We start from the raw sequence: 13,743 nt of genomic DNA, 5'->3' as shown, positions 1-13,743 counted from the left end.
TTTGTCACATCTTAATTCAAGCAATGGTAAACACTGCCCACTAGTGGAAGTAATGAGATTAACAGACACACAATTTATCAACAAGTGCAAATGTGCTTAGATAAACATTTACAGGGGCAACAGCTTGCACATGCCAGCTGCTCTTGTAGGAATAGTCTGAATTCAGAATACACAGTATTGCCTGTTACACAGATTACATGGCTAAGAATTCGTCATCTTCTTTTTAAACCATAGACTGTATGTTTATAAGTAGTGGCAAAAGTATTTGCCATTTTGAAAGCCATGGGATATTCATGGTGGTTAATATTTACATTTAAGAGACAAACAAAAGGTTATGAACAAGTTATGGGTTTTTGCAGGTTATTCCTCACATGATGCTCTCCGTATATTATATTGTATACAAAAATTAAGGTGTATTTGATAACTTATCAAGGCAAATGAGAAACACTAGCTGGACTATTAACTTGTTTTAATTTTTATCATCTTTAAAATAGTTTCAGGCTGTGTAAGACCAAGAAGAAGAGTGATGGAGTGCTGCGCCAGATGGTCTGGCCTCTACAGTCACTAAAATCCACGTAAATCCATTCGAGATGGTTTGGGATGAAGTGAAGGCAAAAAGGCCGAAAAGTGCTCAGCATCTCTAGGAACTCCTTCAAGACTGTTGGAAAACTATTTCAGGTGACAACCTCATGAAGCTCATCGAGAGAATGCCAAGAGTGTGCAAAGCAGCATTCAAAGCAAAGGGTGGCTATTTTGAAGATCTAAAATATAAAATATGTTTTGAGTTATTTCACACTTTTTGTTTACTACATAATTCCATATGTATTCATTCATAGTTTTGATGCATTCAGTGAAAATCTAGAATGTAAATAGTCCTGAAAATAAAGAGAAACTGGTCATCACAGGTATTACTGTGAAAAAACAACTTTTTAAAGGTGGGTGACTCACCAGCATGTAGACATCCAATGTCTGAATAAACATGTTCATCATTGCCTCATCAGGCAAGTTGTAATGTTTTTAACCAAAATTACAAATACTAAAACTAAGAATATTTATTCTGTGTTTGTAGATTTTTCAAAAGTTGTTTCTTTAGTTCTAGTTTTAGTTTTTACTTTAAGTTAACTATTATAACCTTGTATCATGATATCATAAATTCTTTGCTAGATAGATAAATAGATATGGTGGAGGTGCAGTTGTCGCTCTAAGCCACCAGATGACAACAGACACACTTACGTCACTGTCAGCGTGAGGATGGGCGTGGTCGCAGAGCACTTCCCACTCATCAGACATTTTTTGCAGTGTGATTGCAGTGTACGGGCAGCAACGCTCTCACCGTCGCAACAGTAAAACCGACTTTATTTTACTATTATCATTATTTTTATATAAAAAAGGAGGTTTCCTTTTGACCTGACCGGATAACGGTAAGTTAACCGGAGTGCTCGTTTTAACGTGTTAAATCGCGGTGCTGTAGCGTAAACACTGGGCAGTTTTTTTTAACCCCCACGTTATCGACCCAGACTCGATTAAATAGCGAGATAGCGAATTTTAATACGCAGGTTAGGTCGCTTTCTTTAAAGTTTTTAATTTTACATCCAACACCCGTGTTTGTTTGCCATTATCGGTACTTTTTTGTGCTTCATGTGCTTTTTGGTTGCTCCAGCTATTACATTGAAAGTCCGAGTTCCGTGTGAAGATTAGGGCTGGCGGGAGTGGGAGGAGCCCCGAGGGTCGCTGGGAAAAACATGGAAACCTAATTAGGTTTAAATGGTTTAAACCGACATGAATAAAATATAGTTGGCAGCATAGGACTCATTGCCTTTAAATTAGCAATGAGACGCTGTAATAAAAAATGATTTAATCTATATTTTGTGTGTTGTACTGGTGGATACATCCACCTGTCTCTTTATACATGTCATACATTTATTTTCTACTTTAAACATTTTTACAGGGCAAATCAAGTCCATTGGGGGGTTTTTTCTCACAAGTTTTTGTGTGTGTCTCAAATTCAGGATTCAAGATGTTTTACACATGTGGACCCAATGAAGCGATGGTGGTGTCTGGTAATGGATTAATTATTGTTTCTGTGAACAACACATGAGAATATTCTCACCATAGTATCTGCAAGCTTTATTGTTGTTTAGAAACTTGCAGCTCAGAAGATCAGTGTAATAAACAAAAGACAGAGTAATCCTGGAATTGGATTGTTAGAGTGAAGTGTTGTGTACAAGTGTCACATGTGTCTTGTGATAAGGCCAAGACTTGCTGACAGTTTAGAGTAAGCTAGGAATTTTCCAATGGCGCAAGCTGTTGTGGATGAATTGCATGAGTCGCACTGTCATGAAAGGTTGCAAGTTCAGCTGTGCTCTCTTGAATCAGTTCCTGAATGAATGACTCTTATTGGATGGATTTGTTAATGTTTGTTTTCCCCTCTTTTGTCAGGCTGCGGCCGTTCTCCACCTCTAATGATTGCTGGAGGAAGAGTGTTTGTCTTGCCGTGTATTCAACAAATCCAGAGGTCATTCCCATTTTCATTTTAATTTCCCTTGTGTAGTTTTTATAGCTACAACATTGCTGTGCAGTTCATCGTAGTGTGAAATAAAGACAGAGACCGCAAATAGGGAAGCTTGCCATTATCAGGGAAGCAGTCTTAGTTTCTCCAATGTTACTGTTACCCTTGCTCTCACGTTTTGAATCTCATCAGTTCCACCCTTCCTTTTGGTCTTTTTTTGTTTGTTTGTTTTTGGTCTAATCAGGATCACACTCAACACTCTGACTCTAAATGTGAAGAGTGACAAAGTCTACACCCGCCATGGTGTCCCTATCTCTGTCACCGGCATTGCGCAGGTATGGTTTGAGAACTTTTTTTCAGAATTTGAAGTTACAACAGATTGGGAATAATTAGATGTCACATGGCACAAAACTGCCTTTAAAATCAACTCTCACAGTTCAAGTGAATCTCATTATGATTAAAACAGAATTAATAAAGAAAGGTACAAGGCGAGGTACAGTTTAATTCACTTTTAGCAGTATATTAATAGTTATTTAAATCAACAGAGTAACTAGTTTAAGAACTTTTAGCTGATTGTGTGTGTGTGTGTGTGTGTGTGTGTGTGTGTGTGTGTGTGTGTGTGTGTGTGTGTGTGTGTGTGTGTGTGTGTGTGTGTGTGTGTGCGTGCGTGCGTGTGTGTCACTTATGGGGACAAAATGCCCGTCCCCACAAGTTTGGAAGGAAGTTTTTGAGGCTGAAAATGTGTGTTTTTTGTGTCAGGGTTACAATTAGCTCATGGTTAGGTTTAGGCTAGGGGTATGAGTTGTATGAGTTAGGCATTTATTTTTGATGGTTAGGGTAAGCAGCAAGGGAAAGTATTATGTCAATCAGATGTCCTCACTAAGATATAAAAGGTGTGTGTGTTTGTGTGCGCGTGTGTGTGTTCAGACTCCAGAAAAGCTGGTATGTCCTCCTGAGCTCTCAACTTCCTGCTCTAATATTTTTCCTTCCTTCTGCCTCATGCTTTGAAAGCAAAAAGTCTGACTCCACTTCTACAATTCTGAGTAGAATCCTCTCTGCCACACTCAGCCCTCTGCTTCCTGAAGTATCAGCATGGGTTGAAAACACATTTTTAAGTCTCACTGATTAAAAGTTTATTTTGAAATGGTTGAAATTACAGTACTTTTTTTTTTTTGAAATCCTGGTAAATTAAACTCAAGAATCTCATATTGAAGAAACAATTTCATCCATAGCAATTGAAAAACAATATCTGCAAAACATGTATCACATCCTCACCTACTGCCATAAAATGTGGAAGCTGTAGAACAGGCCATGTTGTCCGTGGCATCACTAGAAAGGATTTCCTTTTCACAGTACAGTAGGACTCATAAATTTGTAGGACTGCATTGTTTATGCTTGACATGTCACATGAACTCCACAGAAGACAAGAATGATTTGCTGGGTCTTAGGTTATAAAGGTTATAAACTATTTTCTTCATGGTGAAATAAACATCTGTCTGTAGCACGGGCCACACAGGAAGCATTATGGAGGATTCATAGCAGTGTCTTAATGAGATCACATTAACCTGTGTTTTTTTTTTTTTTCCCCAGGTGAAGATCCAGGGCCAGAACAAGGAGATGTTGGCAGCTGCCTGTCAGATGTTCATGGGAAAGTCTGAGGCTGAGATCGCTCAGATTGCATTGGAGACACTAGAGGGACACCAGAGAGCCATCATTGCCCACCTGACTGTAGAGGTTGGTTCATTGAGGCCCTAAAATGCATTTTGCAGAACTTTTATGCACAAAATGTTTATTACTCAGTACTAGCACAGGGCATGCCTTTTTTTTTTTTTTTTACAGTATGTAACTTGACGTGTGCAAATCTTTATGTGTGTGTGCAGGAGATCTACCAGGATCGTAAGAAGTTTTCTGAGCAGGTCTTTAAAGTAGCCTCCTCTGACCTGGTCAACATGGGGATTGGTGTCGTCAGTTACACGCTGAAAGATGTTCATGACGATCAGGTATGCCAAGTCTGTTTGAGTACTTCTTCTTCCAACACTGGTGACAAGACTCTGACTGTAAAAGCATTACAAAATACGCTGGAAGGGCATGGGGGATATGCTAAACCTTTCCAGCTGGCCATTGTCAGTTCCTCAGTGGGTGATTGAATGTGCATGTATAGGAAAAATAGGATTTTGTTTTAAATATGGCAAGCTGAAATAAAGCAAGCTTTGCGTGGAAAACCTGTAACGTGTGTTGGGGTCAACAGACAGCTTATCTACCATGAGATCTTGAATATTCTGTCAGAGCATTATATTTGGTGCAACAGGAAACGATGTATCGTTGAGTGATAGACAGACCACTAAAAATAAGCAAATTCATGCAAAAAATTGCCTCCCCAAAAAAGCCAAATGCTGATGGACTTGTGATAAATTCATTAGAAATATGTAGGTTTTCAAAGCGTTTAGTCTTTGATGATTTCCTCTGTTACTGTAATGCTCTTAAGTGATTGATATTGACTTACCCGACTCTCAGCCTGGAGCCATCCCAGTAGACGTAAATGAGGCCTAAGTGCTTCTGTGGTAACGACATTACTCGTTTGTCTGATGTACTACTTTGCTTTTCAATGCCTGAATAAGGCTCTCTGGTAGTCGGTTGTCACTTTCTCTCCTTTCTGTCTCTTCTACAGGACTACCTCCACTCGCTGGGTAAAGCCAGAACTGCTCAGGTGCAGAAGGATGCCAGGATTGGAGAGGCTCAATACAAACGAGATGCTGTCATTAAGGTAAATAATCGTCAATGTCATTCTGCCTGTTCAGTTCAGTTCATTTCAATTCAGTTTTATCTAGATTGGGCCACAACAACACAACAATAGTTTCCTCAAGGCACTTTATATTGTAAAGTGAAAACCCTACAATTATACAAAGAAAACAGAGAAAATCCCAACAATCATATGACCCCCTATGAGCAAGCGCTTTGGTGATAGTGGGAAGGAAAAACTCCCTTTTAACAGGAAGAAACCTCCAATAGAACTAAGCTCAGGGAGCGGCCATCTGCAAGGACCAGTTGGGGAGAGGGGAGAAAGACGGCACAATGACATGTACTGACAAGATAATGCCGATGAGCAGTACCAAATTTGTCTTTCTCTCCTGTACTGTTCATTTTCAGGAGGCACACGCAATGCAGGAGAAGGTGTCTGCTCAGTACAAGAATGAGATTGAAATGGCGAAAGCCCAGCGAGACTATGAGCTGAAGAAAGCGGCTTATGACATTGAGGTCAATGCCAAGAAGGCAGAGTCAGAAATGGCCTATCAGCTTCAGGTACGCTCATCATAATGCCTGGCCAAGTCCAAAATGTTGTGTTTTTATTGATGGAAAGCTGAGAATTGTTGGAATTTCCATTTCAGGTGGCCAAGACCAAGCAGCGCATCGAAGAGGAGAAGATGCAGATTCAAGTGGTGGAGCGTACGCAGCAGATTACTCTGCAGGAGCAGGAGATCACACGCAAGGAGAAGGAGCTGGAGGCCAAGGTTAAGAAACCTGCAGAAGCTGAGAAATACCGACTGGAGAAGTTGGCTGAGGCCCAGCGGTGAGCACTAAATCATAATATTGCTTCTGTATAGTTTGAACTGAACAACAAAAAAATTCATTCTTTTTTTTCCCTTTCTACTGCAGTCTGCAGCTCATCATGGAAGCTGAGGCTGAGGCAGAGTCCATCAGAGTGAGAACCGCCCGTTTTCTGTCACAGTTTTTTCCTACTGTTAATTTTCTCGTCACCTTTCCTGTGACTTTGCATCATATAATGTGTCATTCCTTTCTCTCCTGCTTCATGTGACTACTGCCATCGTCACTCTTTTCTGCTCTGTGTGTTGTCATGCAGATAAAGGGTGAGGCAGAGGCTTTTGCCGTGGAGGCTAAGGGCCGTGCTGAGGCCGAGCAGATGAACAAGAAGGCAGAGGCCTTCAAGCAGTACAAAGAAGGAGCCATGGTGGACATGCTGCTGGAGAAACTGCCATTGGTCAGTTTGACTCTAATGGATGAAAATATCATGAATATTGGTTTTTATATTAGCCTTTCAACCCATTTTCATCAGCGCTAGTCCTTAATGTTGATTTTATTTTACTTCTCTTTGCATAAAAAGTTTTTTTTCCCCTTTTCTTTTTTTTTTACATTTTCCAACTCCAAGGCCTCTTTAAGATTTTAAAATATTTTTTAACCATATTTCAGTAATCACAACTCAACTGTTATTCATAAAAGGTATATTAATTATATACCTTTATATCCCAAAGCTTGATACATTGTTGCTTTAAACCTTTGAGATTTCTTTGAAATTGTGATTCTCTGCTCAGTTTTCAGAAGAATTAGCTGACTCGCATGCTTCTTAGCTCACGGATGGCACACTTTGAAGGTGCAAGCATACCAATTCTGATCTTTCTTGTTCTGCAGATGGCAGAGGAAATCAGCAAGCCACTGTCAGCGACACAGAAGATTACCATGGTGTCCAGCGGTGGCGCAGATGTAGGAGCCTCCAAACTTGCTGGAGAAGTGTTGGACATCATGACCAAGCTGCCAAATGCTGTAGAGAAACTCACTGGAGTCGACATCTCCCAGGTGCAGTTTGCATGAAAGGCAAATAGGCTTTGTAACAGACTTCAAAACAAGTACACGTGTTATTTCATTCGTATTTGTGTTTTTGACCTCGCAGGCTGCAGGGAAAACCACCCGGGCGCATTGAGAAGAGTAATCAGGAGAGGTGTCAACAATATTTAGACAAAGAGCTCCACATCTCCTCGTACCTGTAACGACTGTACTGACTTGTAAACACTGTAAACCTTTCTCATTGTCTGTGTGAATGCATGCTTTTCACTCATGTCCTTTCCCCAGTCTAAACAAGGCTAGGTTTTTCTTCCCCTGTTGTGTGGTTTTCTTTTCATGTCCCTGAGCTGTGCTGCTGTGCTTCATGCTGCAGGTCACATTGCAACCAGCCTCACATGATACAGCGACTGCACAACTTCTGTCTTTGGCTGACAAAAGCCTCAGCTAATACGTAGAAGCCCAGTTTTTAGGGACTAGGTCAATGAACTATTATGTTTGTTTGTTTTTTTTACTTTTTAATCTGAGAATGTAGGAAAAGCTTATAGCCTTATTCTATTTTCTTTCTGTGCCTTCCAATTAATCAAATAATGCAAAACATACACTTTCAGGGAGCCCAACTGAGTATGCTGCTACACTTCTGCCACTGCTACACACCCCTTTATTAAATCTGTTCATTCACCTGGAGGCTCTGAGCACGAGAGAAGGAGGTTCTGACAAAGTCAGACCCTAAAAAACAAACGTTAGTGCAATGTACATTCTACATTTAGACCACTGACTGAAATCTTGCTGAGAGCGTTTATCAAATCACCTCAGAGTTTTGTGTGTTGAAATGTTGTTAATATTTTTATGTACTAATCACAAAAGATTGAATGTCTCTTCTTTGCATTTTTGCAATGCACTAGTGCATTGCAAAAAGACATACGTGAGACTCTTTGTAATAATGGATTACATTGTTGGCAACAATGTTATTGGCTGGAACTGCAAGTGGGAGGAGTTTCTTTGTGTCTTGAAAGGAGGAGGGAGGAAGTGGGTGGTTGGAACAATTTATGGTTTGGTTAGGTTTCCTGTTAAAGCCAATGAAAGTATGTTGAACCTTTTGTTTTCTTCTTTACTGTAACTGCCTTTTTATACAGCTGTCATGAGTAAAGAAGGACCATCACGAAGTACTACTGCTTTGTTATGCATGCTGCCTTGAGTTTAGTCGCCTTGTCTTTTTCCTGCGTTAAAGTAGTGAAATTTTTTTTCCTAGTTTTTTTTTTTAGAATCACTCCGCATTTTGCAACCAAGTGCCTGGTTAAACTCCTCAGGCATCAGTTTAAGACTAGTTAAACTCATCAGGGAACAGTTCCTCATATCAAACTGGTCTTAGCCCAGTTTGTCACTTTTAAAAAAGGACGAAAGCCAGAATCCGCCTGTCTCCTTTGGTGCTTCCTAGTGACTAATACTTTCTTCTTCTTCTTTTTTTTTTAATGTTGCATTTTCAGCCTTCGTTGATATAGTGTGAAAGTTGGCTGCTTGTATCAAATATTAAACATAATCTATGTTAGACTTATAATAAAATATATTTCAATCGATGAAACTTTTGATTTTTTTTTGACAGATGTAATTAATAACAAGCACACACTGATTTTGAAAAGATTAACTTTATTAAAACATCTACAAAAATAGACAACACAGTGAATTACAATAGCATCAACGTAGCAAGCGTTCTACACAAACACAGAAGACCCCCAGTTGGGACAGAGTTTATATATTAAATGAAATTGTAATTCTGTCCTTAAAATATGTACATACTGTGATTTTTCAGCTTCAGACAGAACGGGACAAAAATCAGACAACAAGGAGAGCCTAAGTACGTATAGTATATATAAAAAAATATGGGTTTAGTTAAACTACAGTGTATCAAAAAGGACTCGTATGGCACAACCATTCACCACCGGTGAATTTGTTACTTCATGATGTTGATCAGGACTGATTTACAGTGCTGCTCTGTCGGTTAGGTAGATGCACTGACTCTACCGCAGTCAGACTGGGTCATTCAATATAAAGTCAGCCAAATCTATATAGCTATATATATATAAAAAGTTTCCACCTGACCCCTCTGAATCAATATATTTTTGGTACAATAATTCTATTTAACAAAGGCATGCAAAATATTACATTCATACCATAAATATTTTAAGAGTTGGTTAAAACTCTGTGCTTATTTTATTTGTTCTTTTTTTCTAATTTTTTTTAGCCACTTAAGTAAAAGAGACAGATGAAATGGGTGAAAAACATTTTAGTTGTGATGTAAATATTAAATTGTTATTAATAAACCCCCACCGTCACAATCTGGAGCCAATACCTCGTATTTACTTAGCAAACTTTTTCTATAACCAATTTTAAGATGAACCTTGTGCAGAGTTTGCGTGTTCTCTCCCCTCTCTGGTTTTCTCCGGCAGTTCAAAGACGAGCGTGGGTTTGGGTAAGCCTGAATTGACAATAGGTGCGAATTTGAGCACGAATGGTTGTCTCTCTGTTAGCCCTGCAACAGACTGGCAATCCGTCCAGGGTATACCCTACTTTTACCCTATATCGACCCTCAATTGAACAAGTGGTAGAAGATAAATGTTTTTATTTTTAATTTAGTTTAACTTTTTGTATTTATTAAATAAGAACGTGTGAGTGAGTGAAGGTAGAATGAAACGCTGGTTGGAATTGACACTGGTGAGGACTCGAGTCTTTGGTACATGAGTTGCCTGCTCAGTCAAGTTGACTATAGGGGCGCTGGATCAATCGTAGCTCCAAAGCAAAACTACACTCATAATCTGTATGCTATAGAGAAACAGAAATAATGACAAGCAGCCTGGATGCCTGGATCTGATTTGCTCACAGGAGGAAAAAAAAAAAAAAGTGCATTCTGGGTAATGTTTCAAGGCTCATATAAGCATGTGGTTATAACAGATGAAAGATTTCCTTTTTTCTTTGCTGTTGCTTCATTGTCTGCTCAGCTTGTGGCAGTTTTGTTTTGGCGCAGGACAACATGTTCCTTTTACTCGATCCAAGTTTTTTACCTCAGATTTTGACAGTTGGAATCAATTTTTTTCAGGTTTAACAGTGTTTTGTAACCATTCCCTGCACTTTTAGCATTTCCACGTCTCGAAAATGCTAAAACGATAATTTAAATTAAAAAGTGTAACATCTGAACCCTCGCCTATGTACTTTGAGTTCCTATTATTTGGAAAATATTCATAGTATGAAGTATGTACAGGATAAGCATGCATGCCACATTTTTTGTACAAAAATATCTGCTGGTTCTGATGGGCTCAGGTGGGAGGCACTGATTACTTTCCATGGAATGACCCGCTTAATATCGGATAAGACACATAATATCCTTCTGAACAACGACACAGTGATACATTTGGATGAATGGAAACAGATTACTGGACGACTAAACATGTCAGCGCATTAAAAAAAAAAAAAAAATGAACAGAAGGTTGTCACACATTTCAAATTGAAGTAACTGAGGATGCCATTCCATTTAAAAAATAAAATATTTTACATCTAATGGTTTGGCGACGCTCTGTTGGAGAGGATTTTAAAAAAAGCATGTTTGACCTGCTTCTGTGATTCGCTTCGATCTCACTTTGGAAAAAAAAAAAAAGCATTAGAATCCACATCAAAAGGAATCATCACAGAGATGAGTTTCATCACAGCCGGGGATTCGTGAAGGGTTTAAAGTGCAGCTGGTTTTTGGAATTTAAAAAAAAAAAAAAAAAAAGTCTTTCCTATTTGATGAGTCACAGCCAAAACACCCGAGCAGGTGCATCTGAAGTCCCGTCCACTGCCTGGCTGGTGTTACATCTGCTTGGAAAAGCTGTTCCAGTTTGTGGGAGCAGCAAAGGTGTAGCAGAGTCTCCTCTTCTGCACCTTTTTCTCAGGTTTGAGAAGTTCATACAACCTGTTTTGTTTTTTCTTTTTAAACTGTGGTTCAAAGATGAAGTTCAAATATTTATTTTTGGGGTTTTTGACTACGTTGTTGGTGTTGACTTGATCACATTGCAGAAATAGGGCTGCTGTTGTCTGGTCCACATCATTTCACATTAGTCCACTAAAACTGACAACTCTGGATGTGGGTCGCTACGTACGGATAAGGAGCTGAGATAAAAATGAAATCCATCACTGAGGTTCTAGCTCAGCCATGTCTGTGTGCAGTAATTTATACATACTATAAGTACTGACACAATACCTGTCTGTGTGTGTGTGTTTGTGTGTGTTTCTTCTCTAGACATGAGGCATTCTCTTAAAACTTTGCGGGTCATGTGACCCACACCTGTCATCCTGTGTGGAGATGCTGAAAAAAACACAATCATTAAACTTCATAACTGCTCCTGATTTCCTACGTTTACAGAGTGTTTCCTGTAACTGAGCTCCTTAACTCTACAGCACATAATCACCAGTCACAGAAACCCTCCATGAAGAAATTAGATCCTATGCAGACCGCACCCACCACCAGTACCAGCACCACCACCCGCGAGAAATGTAGCTTAAACTATGTTAAGAGGAAGTTAGCTTTGTCTTTGGGGTCTGATGTGGAATTAAAACCGAACCAGCGGTCTCTCAGCCCCATCCACCCAAAAAGTACAAAATATAAAAGCGAGCAACCCGGTCTCCCTTTTCGTCTGCCCCATATGTGTAGCCACCACCACGTCTTCCCACTGTGGGAAGTATGCATGAACGCACAAGCCTTTTCTTCTTATTCTGCTCCTCTGCTTTACTTTACACCATGTTCATGGCGTCCTCCGTAAGAAAGGAGTGTATGTAAGCGAAAGATGGGCGGACCTTGCAGTCTCTGTTCCAGCAGCTCAACATGAGCTCGTAGAGACCCTGAGGACACACGGCTGGCCTGCTCAGATACACCTGTGGGAGAGAGGGAAAGGGAGAAAGGTGCAGGAAGAGATTAGAGATCAGAGGCATTGCTTTGTTATATAGTATATCGTTTCCACACGGTACAAAAATCCCCTGTTTTAAACATATGCAAAAGTTATGAGTTTTCTCTTATTTTGATTTAATCTGGAGTGCAATTTATATTTTTAGCCTGTGGATTTTTTTTTTACTTGTTTAGGAATTATGTGAATCATAAAAGTGTAGTCTAACTTCACCAGTGCATGCAGTTTTACCCTTTTAAACTCAAGGAAAAGATTTGGCCCAATGAACGACCACTAGGGGGCGCCAGATATCGGACGAGTTTATACTTTCAAATCACTTTACACAAAAATTAAATAAGCTAAAGTGGAAATATGTGGAAGAATTCAAGAAAAGAGACGGAACTGATAAAGTCTTGTATGATTAATCAAATATTGAAAAAAATAATAGAACAACAAAAATCAGCACACAGCAGACTCATATCTTTATATTTTTCTAAATGTGCAGGCCGAGGCAGAACGGTTACTGGGGAAACTTTATATATTATAAAAAAATCCAACAAAAGCACAAAGTGAGCACTATTTAACCCATCCCCTCTCTTGGGTAACCCCGGTTCCGCTTTTCTGAACTGAGTGGTTTCTGTCACGTTTCAGAACAAAGTGGCAGAAGTTAGTGAGGCGAAGAGGGTCATCAAAGCAAGTCTTTATGGGAGTGAAGAACTGTATGAAGAACAAACAGGATATCTGATGAATATTCTCATACAACTATGATACTGAATCTTTTTTCGGTACTTCTGAAACAAATAAAAATAAACAAACAAACATCCCACCGTTATTTAATAAATCACTGGAACATAAAAGGATCCAAGCTGAATTTCAGTTCTGTAAAAGCCAGCGCTGTAGCATCAGCAAACGCATGTTTTGTTTATTTAAAATCCTCCATCAATCCTTTCATCATCTTATCCACTTATCCAAAGTCAGGTTGTGATGGCAGTATCCTAAGCAGGGTATTCCAGGCAACCTTCTCCCCAGCCTCACTTTCCAGTTCCTCCTGGGAGATCTGAAGGCATCCACAGGTCAGGCAAGATATGTAATCTCTCCCGCAGGTTCTGGGTTTACCCCAAGGACTCTTCCCAGTTGGGCATTCGTGAAAAACCTCTAAAGGGAGGCGCCCAGGAGGCTTCTTAACCAGATGCTTGAACCACCTCAAGTAGCTCCTTTTGACATGCAGAGCAGATCTACGCTGAGATCCCTCCAGATGTCTGAGCTCCTACCTCTGAGGCTTAGTCCAGCCAGCCCGTGCAGCTTCCTCTGCAGGGTGGCCGTGTTTGCAACCTTACATGAAATCGGTCATTTGATGCAGTTTGTTTGTGCTTTTTTTTTTTTTCCCAGGTCTGCTCAAATCACGATTAAGTTCACAGTTCGAAAGTGATATTTCAGCATATGATCACTAAACAGTAAAAACATGTTAAAGAGGTGGTTTCACCAGCTGGGATGGTGAATGGGACAAACAGTTAAGAAAAAGGATGGATGCTGTTTTAGTTCGTTTTAGTGTGTTTGCGTTTGAGATGTACCTGTCTGCCCTGGTCTCTGAAGAACTCGCCAGCATTGTCGATGACTTGTTCATCTGTGAGGGTGGAATACGGCTGCTCCTGACAAACGCTCAGCATCTCCCACAGAGTGACTCCGAACGCCCACACGTCGCTCGCCGTGGTGAACTTACCCTGTGATCAGACACCAACACACACCGAC

General features: G+C 39.9%; 2 protein-coding genes across 4 annotated transcripts in view; one reads left to right on the top strand and one right to left on the bottom strand.

Annotated features, from left to right (window-relative positions):
* The first annotated feature begins 1,216 nt into the window (after positions 1-1,216).
* flot1b (flotillin 1b) lies at positions 1,217-8,659 on the top strand. Its single transcript, XM_026184960.1, has 13 exons — positions 1,217-1,421; positions 2,010-2,060; positions 2,440-2,515; positions 2,754-2,844; positions 4,100-4,243; positions 4,390-4,509; positions 5,178-5,273; positions 5,657-5,809; positions 5,896-6,077; positions 6,164-6,209; positions 6,369-6,506; positions 6,935-7,099; positions 7,194-8,659. The coding sequence occupies exons 2-13, from the start codon at positions 2,018-2,020 to the stop codon at positions 7,221-7,223; spliced, it is 1,284 nt and encodes a 427-aa protein (XP_026040745.1). The 5' UTR covers positions 1,217-1,421; positions 2,010-2,017; the 3' UTR covers positions 7,224-8,659.
* A 1,919-nt stretch (positions 8,660-10,578) lies between these two features.
* The window catches only part of ddr1 (discoidin domain receptor tyrosine kinase 1), a 50,792-nt gene continuing 47,627 nt past the window's right edge, over positions 10,579-13,743 (bottom strand). For all 3 annotated transcript variants that reach the window (XM_026184957.1, XM_026184955.1, XM_026184956.1), the window contains 2 exons: positions 13,566-13,715; positions 10,579-11,986 (listed from right to left, as the gene is read on the bottom strand). In XM_026184957.1, coding sequence (XP_026040742.1) covers positions 11,846-11,986; positions 13,566-13,715 — 291 coding nt within the window. In that variant the 3' untranslated portion in view covers positions 10,579-11,845. The remainder of the gene's footprint in view (positions 11,987-13,565; positions 13,716-13,743) is intronic.

Source organism: Astatotilapia calliptera, chromosome 11 (assembly GCF_900246225.1).
Source record: "Astatotilapia calliptera chromosome 11, fAstCal1.2, whole genome shotgun sequence".
NCBI lineage: Eukaryota > Metazoa > Chordata > Actinopteri > Cichliformes > Cichlidae > Astatotilapia > Astatotilapia calliptera.
Note: the sequence above shows the minus strand (reverse complement) of the source record. Positions and strands in the feature narration are given on the sequence as shown.

Excerpts from the sequence above, each read along its gene's own strand:
- flot1b (XM_026184960.1), top strand. The coding sequence starts at position 2,018 with ATGTTTTACACATGTGGACCCAATGAAGCGATGGTGGTGTCTG. Across the intron at positions 6,210-6,368 it reads CTGAGGCAGAGTCCATCAGA|ATAAAGGGTGAGGCAGAGGC; the intron begins GTGAGAACCGCC and ends GTTGTCATGCAG. Across the intron at positions 6,507-6,934 it reads TGCTGGAGAAACTGCCATTG|ATGGCAGAGGAAATCAGCAA; the intron begins GTCAGTTTGACT and ends CTTGTTCTGCAG.